General features: G+C 43.9%; 1 protein-coding gene across 1 annotated transcript; it reads right to left on the bottom strand.

Annotated features, from left to right (window-relative positions):
• Window positions 1–630: 630 nt before the first annotated feature.
• Window positions 631–13,885, bottom strand: rps6ka4 (ribosomal protein S6 kinase, polypeptide 4). The gene is made up of 18 exons (XM_080483613.1): window positions 12,966–13,885; window positions 11,885–11,956; window positions 11,704–11,771; window positions 11,081–11,231; window positions 10,819–10,934; window positions 7,912–8,019; window positions 7,720–7,800; window positions 7,062–7,165; window positions 6,306–6,456; window positions 6,054–6,215; window positions 5,842–5,967; window positions 5,124–5,257; window positions 4,599–4,692; window positions 4,283–4,453; window positions 3,904–4,095; window positions 3,669–3,828; window positions 3,400–3,563; window positions 631–3,306 (listed from the first exon to the last, which is right to left on the bottom strand). The coding sequence occupies exons 1-18, from the start codon at window positions 13,051–13,053 to the stop codon at window positions 3,094–3,096; spliced, it is 2,355 nt and encodes a 784-aa protein (XP_080339739.1). The 5' UTR covers window positions 13,054–13,885; the 3' UTR covers window positions 631–3,093.

Here is a 13,885-nt window from a genome sequence, read left to right as displayed (position 1 = left end):
AGCACTTGTCTTGTTTCACTCGAACAATCATCGGCATGCCTGGTTCAGTGTGTGTTTATTTGTTATGACGTCGCAAAATCTGTAAAACGAATCTCCCCACAGGTACCAATGAAGTCACCTTGAACCTTGCTTCAGTTTTGTTCCTGTCGGATTCTTCGAAGGACCAAAAAATCCAGATGTTATGTACTCAAATGTCCAGAATCAAAGCAGAAAAACATACTTGAGTAAAGTACCGATACCCGAGAAACCCTGCAGGTCCTTCCTCTCCTCCGCCATGCAGCAGGAGGTGAAGACGCTCTCTGTGTCTGACTGAGGAAGATGAGCTTGTGAAGTTCAGCCTCTGTATTTCACTAAAGACGAAGATCTCCACCATCAAACACTCACGTCCTTGTACACAGAATGTTCAGAGCGCGTCCATCATCCAAAGTCTAGCATCCGATTCCCCTTGGCTATTTTTAACCCTTGTTTTATGGCGGTACATATTTACCATGAGTCTGGTCATGAAATGTTTGTCACTTCAAGACTATTTACTAAACAATTCAAAGGCTAATGACTCAACATCCGCAGCAGTCTTACTTCTTAATCACAGAACAATTTTAAGAAAAGACAAAACACAATCTATTTAAAAGTAATGTTTACTTGCACCAATAAAAAAAAAAAAAAAATCCTGGTGCAAAAGATCAAATCCCAGTTACAACATCAGTGACAGTGCATTTCAGTGAAGGAACATTACAAATAAAACAGGAAGAAGAAGAGAGGAGAAAAATATCATTTACGACAACAAAATATCAACAGCGATGAAACAATAAGAGCCTTTTCAGAAGTAAAAATATCAACACAAACAAAACAACCAGTTACTTTTGAACAGACTATGACCAGAAAACAATACAGTAACTTGTAATAATGCTTCATCCGGCACAGAAATCTCAGTACAATCAATCTCCCAGCACCACGTACACACACACACGCACACACGCAAAAGCCAAAGTATGACCATCCCATTACCACGGCATTAAAATCAAATACATGTAATAAATATCAGTGAAAGCACCTTTGAAGCCGAAATGTGTTTTAATTGATCAACTGACTGTGCAACAAGTTAAAAAAAAAGAAAAGAAAAAGAAGTCTGATAGAAACATTACATCAGGAGACTAAATACCAATAAAACTGTCAAATCAGAAATTGACGACGGTGTCTTTGCTGTAAATCAGGATGAATACAAACACATCAACACGATGAGCTCCATGAAAAGTCATGATGTAATGTTGCTTCCTGTGATGCCATCATATTTTATATCTATATATGTTTTTAAAAAGGTCACCGCTGGGAAAAGAGTGAAGACGATGACAAGCGGATCATCAGGCAGTGATATCCGACTGTATCAAGTCGGTTTGCGTTTGTAAGAGCCACGTACGTACTGACCCCCGAGAAGAACACCTTTTTCAGAAAAATTCAGCTGTTCTCGGAGTCTCCCAAACACGTATCTCCCCTCTCAACGTGCAAATGCTCTTGTTGCATTTGGTAGAATTAAAGAAAAGAAAAAGTGACATGTTCTTTCATGAGTCCGATACCAAAATATAGAAAAAGATTACAACAGATTAGCATGCGAGGAATTTTCAGATTGGCACGATAATGCAAGAAATGTACAGCGAGTAGGATGAGAAATAGCGCCCTCTGTTGGACTGCTGCTGCTGCTGCTACTGTCGGACGCACGGAGAGTGCAGCTCCGACCGCTTCCAACGAGACGTTTAATCCGAGCGCCAGTGAGTGCCCGCTGTGAGCCGTGGCGTTGTAGTGTGCTGGAGGCGCAGCTGCTTTGGACTGAAGGTCATCACAGTTTAAAAAGTCCATCGTCCCACAGAGAGAAGATTTCCAGCATAGCGTTCGTCATCCTTCACGTTTTCCCCCTGTGCTCGTTTCTCTCGGCAGTTTGGTCGGATGTGACCGTTTTGATCCTTTACATTCTCAACAGCTCAACTTTTACTCAAACTATGTTTATAAAAATACCAGGAAACTGTTACGGCGCTGCGCTCGTGGTCTGCTGTGTTTTGCAGAATACTGTATTTGTGGTAAACTCAAAAAAATAACTTGATCCTGTGATCAATGCTTTTAGTCAGCAAATTCCTGGAAGGACTGTTCATTTGCTGTGTGCAAACTTCACCACGGCTGAATTACTGGATCGACTTCCTCCGCTGTTTATATATACATATATATATATATATGGCTTCTGCTCATTTATGGCTCCTTTTTTCCCCCTTTTTCCCTATTTATATATTTATTTATATATATATATCTATCTATCCAGGCACTGTGAACATGGGTGAAATGTCTCATACTGAACTCTTAGTGTGTGGCGTCACCAGATCACGGTGAGTGAATACTGAAGAAGTAATAAAATCTTTTCAAAGCTGCATTTTCTCTCCGGTCCACTCAGGAAAACACAGCGCGAGGAATGAAGATGTGCAAATCGGGTTTGCATTTGGAATTTGAGAGTGAAGCTGGGGTTGGCAGGTTTTAATGTCACAGAGGAAAACTATCCTGGCTGGACGACGCATTCGACATAAAGACCTCAGTCTAATTACAGCTTTATTTGCTGAAAAGGTCTTCGGATCTGTTTTATTGATACAGACCTTTAAAAACTGAAGATGTGACTGGAAAATATCATTTATTGTCTCAATAAATTCAAGTTGATGCCACATTTATTTGTGCAGAGCCGATGTGTGGAGTTCCACTAAGCTGCTCATTGATATGATGCTGGTTTACTTGAGAATCCATGTAAAACAGAAGTATGAACACAGGATTCATATCGAAGGATATTTTACTGGGCAACAGTCGAACCTTAATTAAACATAATCCTGACTGCGTCTTTAAAAAAAAAAAAATTTTGTTGTCGTCGCATGTTAAAGTGACATGACTATTTTTGACTTGTGAGAAGTTGCCGAAACACGTTCCCCGAACGACCACCTGCCCCCAACTTCAACCCAGACTAGTGTTCTGATGTGCCGGCGAGTTTTCTGGAACCACTGGAGGAGATGGCGACGACTTCAAGCACGTACCTCATTTCCAAGCTGCTCTCCCTCCCTGTCATTCTGGCTAGCTCTGCTTTGGGCTCACAGATTGCTTTGGCTGTGCTTTGGATGGCGTTGCAGAGGCGGAGGAGGAGGTGGACGAGGAGGAGGAGGAGGAGGATGAACTCCATCGGGTCTCAACGCCGGTGCTCGTCATCTTCAGCTTCCGTCGTTTTGCCAGGGGAGCGTTGTCGACGCTCTTCAAGAAGAAGCCCTCTCGCTTGCCGCGGTTGAAAGCCTGATGAAAGGAAAGACGAGAGACAAATAAAAGGATTTAGAAATACATAGGCTTCACCTGTTCAAAGAGTTTAAAGACTCTGAACACACAAACCTTGTATGTAGCATTAACGTAGGTGCGGACAGTCGGCCCGCTGGACTCCAACACATCTGGAGTGCACAGAGGAGTAGTGGACATGGATGCTGCGCCCTGCAGCCAGCTGTTCTCCTTCAGATCGGAGAGCTTGAGACGCCTTTCTGGATCCACCGTCAGGAGGCCTTCACAGTGACATATCAAAACAGGAAGCGAGGTTCAAATAAATGAGACACGGGACGATTGAATGCTGTAGTAACTTGTGGCTGAATAAACAAACGTTCCCATACCTTTAACAAGCTCTTTGGCGTCGTCTGAAACACCTTTCCAGGCCTCTCCGTCCAATGAGAAATCGCCCTCTTTGATCTTTTGCATGATATCTGCTGCGTATGAAGAGGTCATCCCACCCTGCTCACTCTGGAAAGGCACCTGGCCTGACAGCATGGTGTACTGTGGAAGACGCACACAAGAGCCGTCAGCCGGTCTGCCCTGGCAGGTGCGACGGAATTGAGGAAGTGTGATTACCAGGATGACGCCGAGACTCCACAGGTCGCAGGCTTTGTCGTATCCGGCGCTCTCGAAAAGCTCCGGTGCGGCGTACTGCAGAGTGAAGCAGGGCGTCTGCAGGGGGGCGCTGCCCGCCGGGCACAGCCGGGCAAATCCAAAATCTATCACTTTCAGCACAGAGTTCTCCCCGTCGTCTGTAAATAGCACGTTCTGCGGGGGAAACAAAAACAGGACGCATCAATCTTATTTCTTCTTTGCATTTTCTGTTCTCGATGTTCTTCATCGAGAGAAAAGACTAAATCACACAGCACGTGTAGCAATGTGGCTCAAGCTTCGTTCCTCGGAAGCAGAAGTTTGTGATTCCTTCACAGCTGCTTGACACCTTATAGAAACCCACCTCCGGTTTGAGATCTCTGTGCACGACTCCAGCGTCGTGCATGAAGCTGACAGCTGAGACCAGACACTGTAACAGTTGACTGGCCTCGGCCTCGCCGAACAGTTTCTTCCTCTTGATCCTCTCCAGCAGTTCTCCGCCCCGCAGAAGCTCCATCACCAAGTATGTGTGATACTAAGACACAAAAAGAAGCTGTTGCTTTATGGTTTTGGTGGAGCATGAAGCTTCATATCCAGGATTCCCATCACTTGCTCTATCTAAAAAGTGGAAAAAGTATACCAGTCACTGTACATGCCGTCCGAGGTTCCCTCCAACAAACCTGATCAGTGTAGACGCCGTGCAGCTTGACGATGTTGGGGTGAGTCTCACATTGCTTCAAGGCAGCAATCTCCCTCTGAGTGTACGCCTCCATTCTAAGACAAATAAAATGTACAGTCACAAACGATGAAGACATCATCAACTAGAATGGTATAGCAGCCTCTAGTCTCACAATGAACAAATAACCTTTAAACTCATAATAACAGGCAACTACCATGTTGAGTTGGTCAGCAAAGATCCTCCCCCTATCAATATATTTCACTTATACATGCAAGTGACAACTGACACGAGTCTCTGTGCCTCATTTAGAGGAAACAAAGGTTATTATTACATAAAGAGAAGCAGGAACACTTTGGTGTCACTAGAGTTGGCGGATTGTGTCCTTCCAACATACTTAAGCTCTTTGCCACTAATGTTACTGTATAAAGTAATATTGTGGAGTTGAAATAGTAATAATTGTACATCTGCTTTTTGTAAATGTTGCAAAGCCTTTGGGTTCTAATGGCCAGCTAGAATCTCTGCTCACCTGCGGCTGACAATCTTGACGGCGTATTCGTGTCCGGTTTGCTTGTGTTTGCACATTCTGCACACGGAGAAGCTCCCCTCGCCCAGCGGCGGGCCGTTAAGACACAGCTCATAGTGCTGGAAAAACTGGGATTCCTGACCAAAACAAAAAAAACACACATTTAACATAAATGGAAAAGTCAGCATTCATGCAGTATTTACATTCAATATGCAACTAACTTGAAACATTCTTAACTTTAGCAACTTGATACTTTTACTTTGCAAGACTTGGTGGTGGATTGTCTTTCTACTTTAACAGTGACAACTGTGAACTCCAGCCAGGCATAACTACTGCGTGCAGGATGTCACCAAGCTCTCTGCAGTGTGAGTAACATCAGCAGGAAAACCTTCAGTGAGGTGAGGGAAATGTCAGTTTTGAACATTTCTTTTCTGTCCTGGAAAAAAAACTAATCAGCACAAAAAGCCACCAGGAAGATCAGGCTTTATAGAATAAAATGTTTTCCTCCAGATTAAACAGTAAAGTATGCATGATTAAGCATTTAATCTTCTCAATGAATCGGTAAGTCAGTTCCTAATAATAATATGCTGAAATGTCAGACAATGAAGTCTGAAGAATTACTTTATAAAAAGAACACACAACAAAAAACAGGCCCTCTTGCTCTCTTCCTGTCCGTCTTCCGACCACATCAGAGCTTAAAAATCTGTTTTCACATCCACACCTGTAACATGGCACTGCGCTGGACAGAAGCAGAAGCAGGTCGGTCAGCTCCAATCTGTGACTCTACAAAGTCTCCCATGACGGCGTTCTTATTGAAAAGGATGGAGGGAGCGATGAATGAGTAGCCCTGAAAGAGGAGAGAGAGTCAGACAGACACTCTGCTGTCGGTGCCGGAGAGAAGTGAGCGGGAAGGTTGTGGAAGTGGCTACTGACCTGAAACAGGCGGTCTGTGCTTGGGGGCGTGCTCGCCGGAGAATACACCGGATCCATCCCAGTGAATTCCTCGGCGAAGTTCCCAACATCAAGCTCACTCTTCAGCTCGGGCTTGAAGGGGCTCTCCACCTTCTTCTCTGAGAGGTCGGCCCAGTTCAGGCCCTGTGAGGAAACAAACACAAAGCAGACGGGACGAGTTACACGGCAGTGGAAACAGTTGGAGGGGAATAAAGATATCAGAGTGTCTGGGACCTTAAAGAAATGATGTGCTTTGATGTCTTCGGCCCCTCGGGGCCCAGAGCCCAGCCTCCTGTGGGGGTCTTTCACCAGCAGCTTCTTCAGCAGGTCCTGTGCAGTGGATCCAATCATGGAGGGGAACGGCGGGTCACAGCGTAATATCCGTCTGAGAGGAGGAGTGAAGACGCGATCGTTTCGTTTCCAATTAGAACAGAGAAGGAAAATATGTTCTAGCATCCTTAAGTTAGCGTTTCCTGTTATGGTCTTTTGTTTTCCAACAAAACACACTACAGATAAACATAACACGCAAAATGAATGTGACCACTATCGAGATGTTTTAAGGTAGACACCGTCTTATCAGGAAGACTTAATGCAGCATACTAAAGGTCTGCTCGTGATGTCGTTTAGACGGATGATCAAAACAATTCTCCCATGATTTATATCTTTTGTCTGCAGAGCCCATAAAGCACAGTGTGTAATGGATTTTAAGGTTGCAGCTGGCTGGAGATGACCCAAGACACTCCTGAGTTACACCCTGAACAGACCATCAAGTCAATTCAAGTTAACAGATGAAGCTCAAATGGAGAGGTTTTTTTTTTAAAATGTGAGAGTTCTTGCAGTAAACCAACGAATACAAACAAAGAACAATATTCACTGGGCAACAATGTTTTTCACCCTATAACAACAAATGTATTAAGTGAAAACATCTTTTGTATATGATGGATTAATTTATGATTTATGATTGATGGGATTGGGGTAAGCAGCACTCACTTTGACACCTCGCTCTGGGAGTTCCTCTCTCCCTCCAAGGTAAAAGGAGACGCTCCTGTCAGCAGCTCAAACATCAAGATCCCAAGGCTCCACCAATCGACTGACTGAAAGGGAGCACAGGGTAAAAGCATTAAAGAAGGGAATATCAATCCAATCTGAAAGGATGAGGCACCCGCTCTCTGGGTTATCCGGAACATTTAAATCCTTCCATGACAAAAACTATTACTTTGAAACACCTTAAATCCAAGAACCTGCAGCCCATACATTTTAAAAAGCAGATTTCAAATAAAGAGCGTTGAATAGCGTGCTCGTGTAAACAGACCGTGCTCTAGGTTTGTATGGGATTTGTGGGTGATCAACAATGAATAACAGCATGATTGACATCAATAGAAGCGTTAAAACGAGGGTTTTGTGTATGTGACAGCTTTTGTTCACGGTGGAGAGATTGGACTTGGAGCACAAGATGAAGGAAGAGAACTTGGAGTTGAATGTGTTTGTGGAGGAAGTTAACAAGCGTATGGGAAGTTACAGCAACATAAAACCAAATCTGGCTTAAGGAAAGAAGCCACAGTGTTAAAAATACAAAAAGTCAAAACTCAACATTTTAACTGAAGATAGAAAAAAAAAAACGAAAAGAAAAAAGAAAACAGGTCTTTACCTTGCCATGCCCCGCCTTCCCTCTGATGATCTCAGGAGCCATGTACTCAATAGTGCCACAGAAAGAATAAGTCCTCTCCTTCTGGAATGGCCACAAATAAAACCCCAAAGCAATGTTTCAGAATCCAAATATTGTTTTGTAAGTGCACAAGCACAAACATCCTTATGTTTCCTGGTAGTAATGATTGTGTACCTCCTCTTCCAGAAACTCTTTACTCAGTCCGAAATCCGTCAACACGATGTGGCCTTCGCTGTCGAGGAGAATGTTTTCCAATTTGATGTCTCGGTACACAATCCCGAGCTGTAAGAGGACGGCGAGACATAAAGAAATATGAAAACATTTTTACGAGGAATCAAAACAAAAGTGACAGTAATCGCAGTATGTTCAGGTGTTGTCATCGTCCCACGTTGTAATTTGTGAAACGTGTCTGGCAGCGATCGATGTGAGCGCGGCTGCGGGAGGCGGAGAAGGTGGGAGTGCTTCTGGGACTGGCGCCAAGGACAGAGGGCAACTAATTGACACAGGTGTGTTGTGTTGGCGACTCATTCTCACACACACACACACACACACACACACACACACCCACACGGGGACCGAGAGCATGTCAGGCCGCCGTGGCTATTGTTTCTGTCAAGCTGGGGAATGTTTGGAGGAAGGACAGACAGAAGCAGGAGGCTGGGTGTTGATGTCCTGAAGAGAACCCGAGTCTGGCTGCAGAGTCCTCCGCGATCACACTTACATAAACAGCTGCTCGAGCAACAACACAAACACAACTCTTAATTGTGGCAATAGCTCGGGGGCGAGAACACTGGTCATCTGCCCGGAGCCCCCGCTACCGAAGAGAAACTCATAACAGCCAAGATGAAAGTGAATTTTTACAGCCTGCAAGCATGTACAGTCACCAGATTATTTATTTAACATGCTTTATGCTGAATTTTCCACTCACAGTAATAAATCAAGAATCAAACACAATTATAGATGACACAGTTTAATGTTTATAGCGCGTGTTCCACATGAGATATGAATATATATGTTGCTAATCAGCAAAGTAAATAGATCAAATAGTGCAAATATATATATATACAAGGCAGTTTGTTAGTTGAGTCTATTGTTCGGCAGGTAGACAGTCTGAAGGAAGAAGCTCCTCCTCGCCTGTGTTTTACCTTCTGGCAGCGGTAACACTGCCCTGACGGCAGCAGAGAGAACTGGGGTTGTCATAACGCAGAAAAATACTGTTGATCGCTCCAATTAATAAAACTCTCAGGAAACAGCCTTACACACACACACACACACACACACACACACACACACACACACACACACACACACACACACACACACACACACACACACACACACACACACACACACACACACACACACACACACACACACACACACACACACACACACACACACACACACACACACACACACACACACACACACACACACACACACACACACACACACACACACACACACACACACTCTCTGTCCTCCTACCTCTCAGTGGTTGGTGCACATGCTGGAGGAAGACGCTGAGGATCATTTAAGGACACAGGCGCATACCTATGTTTAGAACACGAATGCAAAGCTGCAGTGTTGCTGAGGCATTTTTATGTAACCGTTTTTTTCTTTTCGGCCTTCACACGACAAGAACAGACTAACTGCCTTCCATTCAAAGACAAAATCCTCAAATAAGGGACTCATTTAAAAGAGGAGACCAATCAGGACAAAGAGCCTTCAGGGACACAGCAGGAAAAAAAAGACAGGGGATCTGAGTGATGCCTTCTCAAAATATATTTACTTTTTATCATGATTTCTGTCAGAAAATGAGACCGCTAATTACTTTTTGGAATACTAACTTAATAATACATATGCTGATTAAAAATTTAGTTTTCTTTTTGTATTAAATGGACACAAGGCTAATTACTTTTCAATAACTGATGGCGAAGGGTTGAGTCGATTAAGTTTGTTTTTCCTCCCACGAACAAAAATGCTTGAATAATAATGTATTGGAGGTATTTTCATTCTATTTTACATTTGAAATAAATATCATTCATTCATATCATATATTTGAAATTAAGAAGGGCTTTATCGTCTACACATTCCACTGGCTGTCAACAACAAAAACGTATCAACTGATAAAAAGGTCCATCTGTCAAGCAAAAATGAGTTTGAGGTGTGAGACAAAGCCTGGTGGTTGTGAGAGTTGGAGGGGCTGTTAAACTTTGTAATGGGAGGAAGACAGAAACGTTGCCTCTGCAGTGGTTTTCAATCAGACAACATGCGATTTCACCCAATTGCATGTTTTTTTTTTTAAACAATTATGAGGCTCCAGTCTGTTAAATGTGCTCACAAATCACATCTGCACTGACACGCCAGAGGAGGCCACAGCACACTGTGATTACACCCGTCAACCTCGGTTTAACCTGCATCCACTGCTAACCGAAAGAAGCCTTGCAAATGGTCAGAAAGAGGCCAGAGGAGCAGCCAGCATCCCGTCCTCTGAGATTAGATGAGAGACTGTTGCGATCCTCAAACAATCCAGATGATAACTTCTCTTTGGATCCGGGCTCCTCGCCTCAGAGCACAGCTCATGTGCGAGTACAGATGTGCTGCAGTTGTACCTGCACTGTGGGGGTGTCTGCTGGAGAGACTGCAGCTCCCGTGTTTTCTTTTCATTTCTATGGCTACAATGATGCTTTGTCTGATGCTTTGTGGTTCTTGTTGTCGGCTCCCTTTTGGTTTGCGGTTTGGTTAGAGGACTTTCACTCATAAAATGAATGTAGAGTGTGGAGAAATATCTTGCTTCCATGGAAACTGAGGTGTACTATGGGAGCTACAATAAATCATTCTCATTCTGACCTGATTTCACTGGACAAGAATCTTTTCAAAGATACCATCAACTGAAAAGCCATTAACTAAATGATTCTGGCTCGTGAAAGGAAATAAAGAGCATGTGCCACTCCAGGTCTTCGCGGGTTCAATGAGCAGCAGTAGCCAACCTCAGAAATCATGATGTGCTGTGTCAGTGTAGTGTGGTTTTCTTCTACGGTGGAGAGAATTAACTACTTTCTTCGGAGAATCACTCACCTTGTGCAGGTGCTCCAGAGCAAGAATTATTTCCCCGATATAAATCCTCACCGCCTCCTCAGAGAAGTGATCCCTCTGGTACAAATGAGTGAACATCTCACCGCCGCTCACGTAATCTGTGTGCACACACACACACACACACACACACACACAGAGGTTACAATCAACAAATCCAAACGTGAAGTACAAGCATAAAAAAACAAGGTGGAAAAGTGGCTGTTTCAAGACCGAAAGTGTTTATATTTAGTGCTCCACAACCCACCTAGGATGAGATGCAGTTTGCTCTGAGTTTGGAAGGCATAGTGAAGCGTGACCAGGAAGGGAGACTGGCGGATGTGCTCCAGCACCTGCCTCTCAGTGCGAGTGTGTTCTGTTGTCTTCGCCTTCTGGACGATAGCTGCTTTCTTCAACACCTGGGGGAGAGATCAATAATAAACACAGCTCACATTCTGATTGAGCGATTGACTGATGTTGACCATCGTTCATCCATCTAACTCCCAAAATCATTCTTTTATTTAATTCAACTCCGGGTCACAAGGCATTGAGATCCATCTCAGCAGATTCAGGGTGAAGACAGGAGGAGACACCCTAAACCAGTCTAACAGAGAGGTAAACACTCAGACACCTCAACACCGACACTCAACACAAAACCACCCAGATTTGACTCGCTCAAAACTTTTCCACCATCACAATGTCCTCTTAGCTCTCTCCACATTCTGTGACCTCAGACTTCTACAACTAGAGCAGTTGAGTCTGATTCTGTGCTGTACGAGAACAGTAAACACACCTGAATAGAACCTGAACTGATGCATCATATATGTGTTCTGGATTTGAAGCCCTGTCATTTGATTTCCCAACCGACAGTGTTGTGACTAATAATCGTACCTTCATGGCGTACAGCTGGCCTGCATCATGGCCGCTGTTCTTCCTGACCAGGAACACTTTTCCGTAAGCTAGAAAGAGACAAACAAATACAACCTGAAGTCAGACAAAAAGCATAAAAATCACCATCAACTTGTTCCTGAATCTGGCATGGAGGCCACGGTTTGGTATATTCAATGCTCACCTCCAGTGCCCAAGACTTTGAGCAGCTCAAAGTTCTCCATGCTGACTCTTTCAGTGTGACCTGTGAGGTTAGCTGGGGAGACAAAGGGGGGAAATGTACACATTTCAACACTTCACACTAACAGGGCATTTCACAAAAGTATAACTAAAGAGACATAAAATCACTTGTCTTTCCATCCTCCACACTGTTTCATAATGCTACCTGCTGCACTCTAGCGACCTGTTGTACTTAGATGATGTCGCCCTCAAGTCAACTTAACGCCAGGTAAAGTCACTCATTCCTGCTGAAGGCAAACATGCAGTCACAGCAGTGATTATAGAGCGGCCTGACCTGCAGCTAGCCTCAAAGCTTCAGCTCACAGAGTGCATCAGCAATTCTCCGCTTTGTGTGGAGTTAAATATGAAAGGTCTCTCTTCAAATGTAACTTCGGTTCATGCTCACATACACGATCAATAAACAAACTTACAGTTTGTGATTCAAAGTAGTTTGCTATAAACACAGTGTAAGTACAACCATACTGTAAATATCCTAAATAGAAATAGAAATAAGTACTTTAACTTAGTTATGGTGAATTACTGTTAAAGTATGATATCTCAGAACAAGCCACGATTCTTATTAAAAAACACTTCAAAATGTATTGTGATCGTCTTCCATTTGTATGATTTGGGATTCGAGCATCAAGTCCTGATGTTTCTGAATGGTCGTCATTGATGTGCGAGTGTCTGTGAATGGGTGACTGTGACCTACAGCGAAAAGTGAAGTTCATTCACCATTATTTAATTTATAAGTGCAACAGTAAAAACTAGTCTTCTTGGCAGACTATAGAGGTTGTGGTACAATAATCTCAGGTGCCAGGAATCTGTAATGTCCACAACCTGGACATTTGTGACTGTGCATTGTCGCAGCATGAGCCTGTTAATGAAATAATTTTATAAAGAAAGTGATGAGTTCTATATGTGTGTTTACTGAGCACCCAAGGACAGAAACACCTGTAGACCTGGCTCACAGAGAAAAAAGGTAATTTCTTCACATATGGAATTGTAAACATCAACCAAAATTGAATAATCGATAAAGAACTTACCATTGGTGATCTGATGTTTGACAGTGCAGGCCTTTTCATTAGTTGTCCCATCAGAGTCATCGCTGCTATCAGAGGCGTCCCCGGACATAACTTAAAGAGGAGGAGGCTGAAGCCTACACACACTGTTTACCGTTGTTGTTTATTTACCGTTTACAAAATATTAAAGCTGCACACGCACAACTATTCCAGATATTCTACTGCAACAGCATCGAGGAGACTCACAGGAGTGTGATCGGAACGATGGGACAATGCTGCTGTTGCGACGTTAATCCGCTCGCCTCTGACATCCTGCTGTTTATTTATTATCTCCTGTCACTGATTCAAATCAATCACAGAACCGTCCAAGACGCGCCGCTGTGCTCAGGTTTCCGCGGCCGTTCGATCAATTATCGCCCCCACTGCTCTCGATCACTCACAGTCGCTGTGCGCGTGAAACCAGAAAGATTCAGTCAAGACTATAAACAACAGTTGGATCCGCTAGTGTTAGCATTAGCCGCTCGGCAGAGGTCCCTTTATGCGCAAGTTAGCGGCAGTTCCAGCTTAACAGGGTTGAATCTTCCGCTGTGTGTAAACAGTAACAGCGTCAGCGGCCACGATAACAGGCGGCGTTACCTCTGTCGTGGTAAAAGGAGAAAGTAGCGTCAGCAGCTCGCCAGCGAATTATCAAAGTTTGAACGTTAGCTAGCCGCTGTGTTGACTGGCCTCTCCGGAGAACACGGACCGGAACGGGCCGCCTCGGCTGCTCCCGCGTCCCCTCGACCTCCAGCAGAAGCAAAGACGCGATTATCCGTAGTGGAGATGTCTACATTTTACTTTTTTTTTTTAAGTGTTCTTTTTTTTTTTTGTGACCGGAGGACGGTGAACTGCTAGCGCCAGGATGCTTTCGACACAACCTGGGCGACGGTCGGTCACGTGAGCTC

Source organism: Lipophrys pholis, assembly GCF_963383615.2.
Source record: "Lipophrys pholis genome assembly, chromosome: 16".
NCBI lineage: Eukaryota > Metazoa > Chordata > Actinopteri > Blenniiformes > Blenniidae > Lipophrys > Lipophrys pholis.
This window is presented reverse-complemented; position numbering and strand designations above follow the sequence as displayed.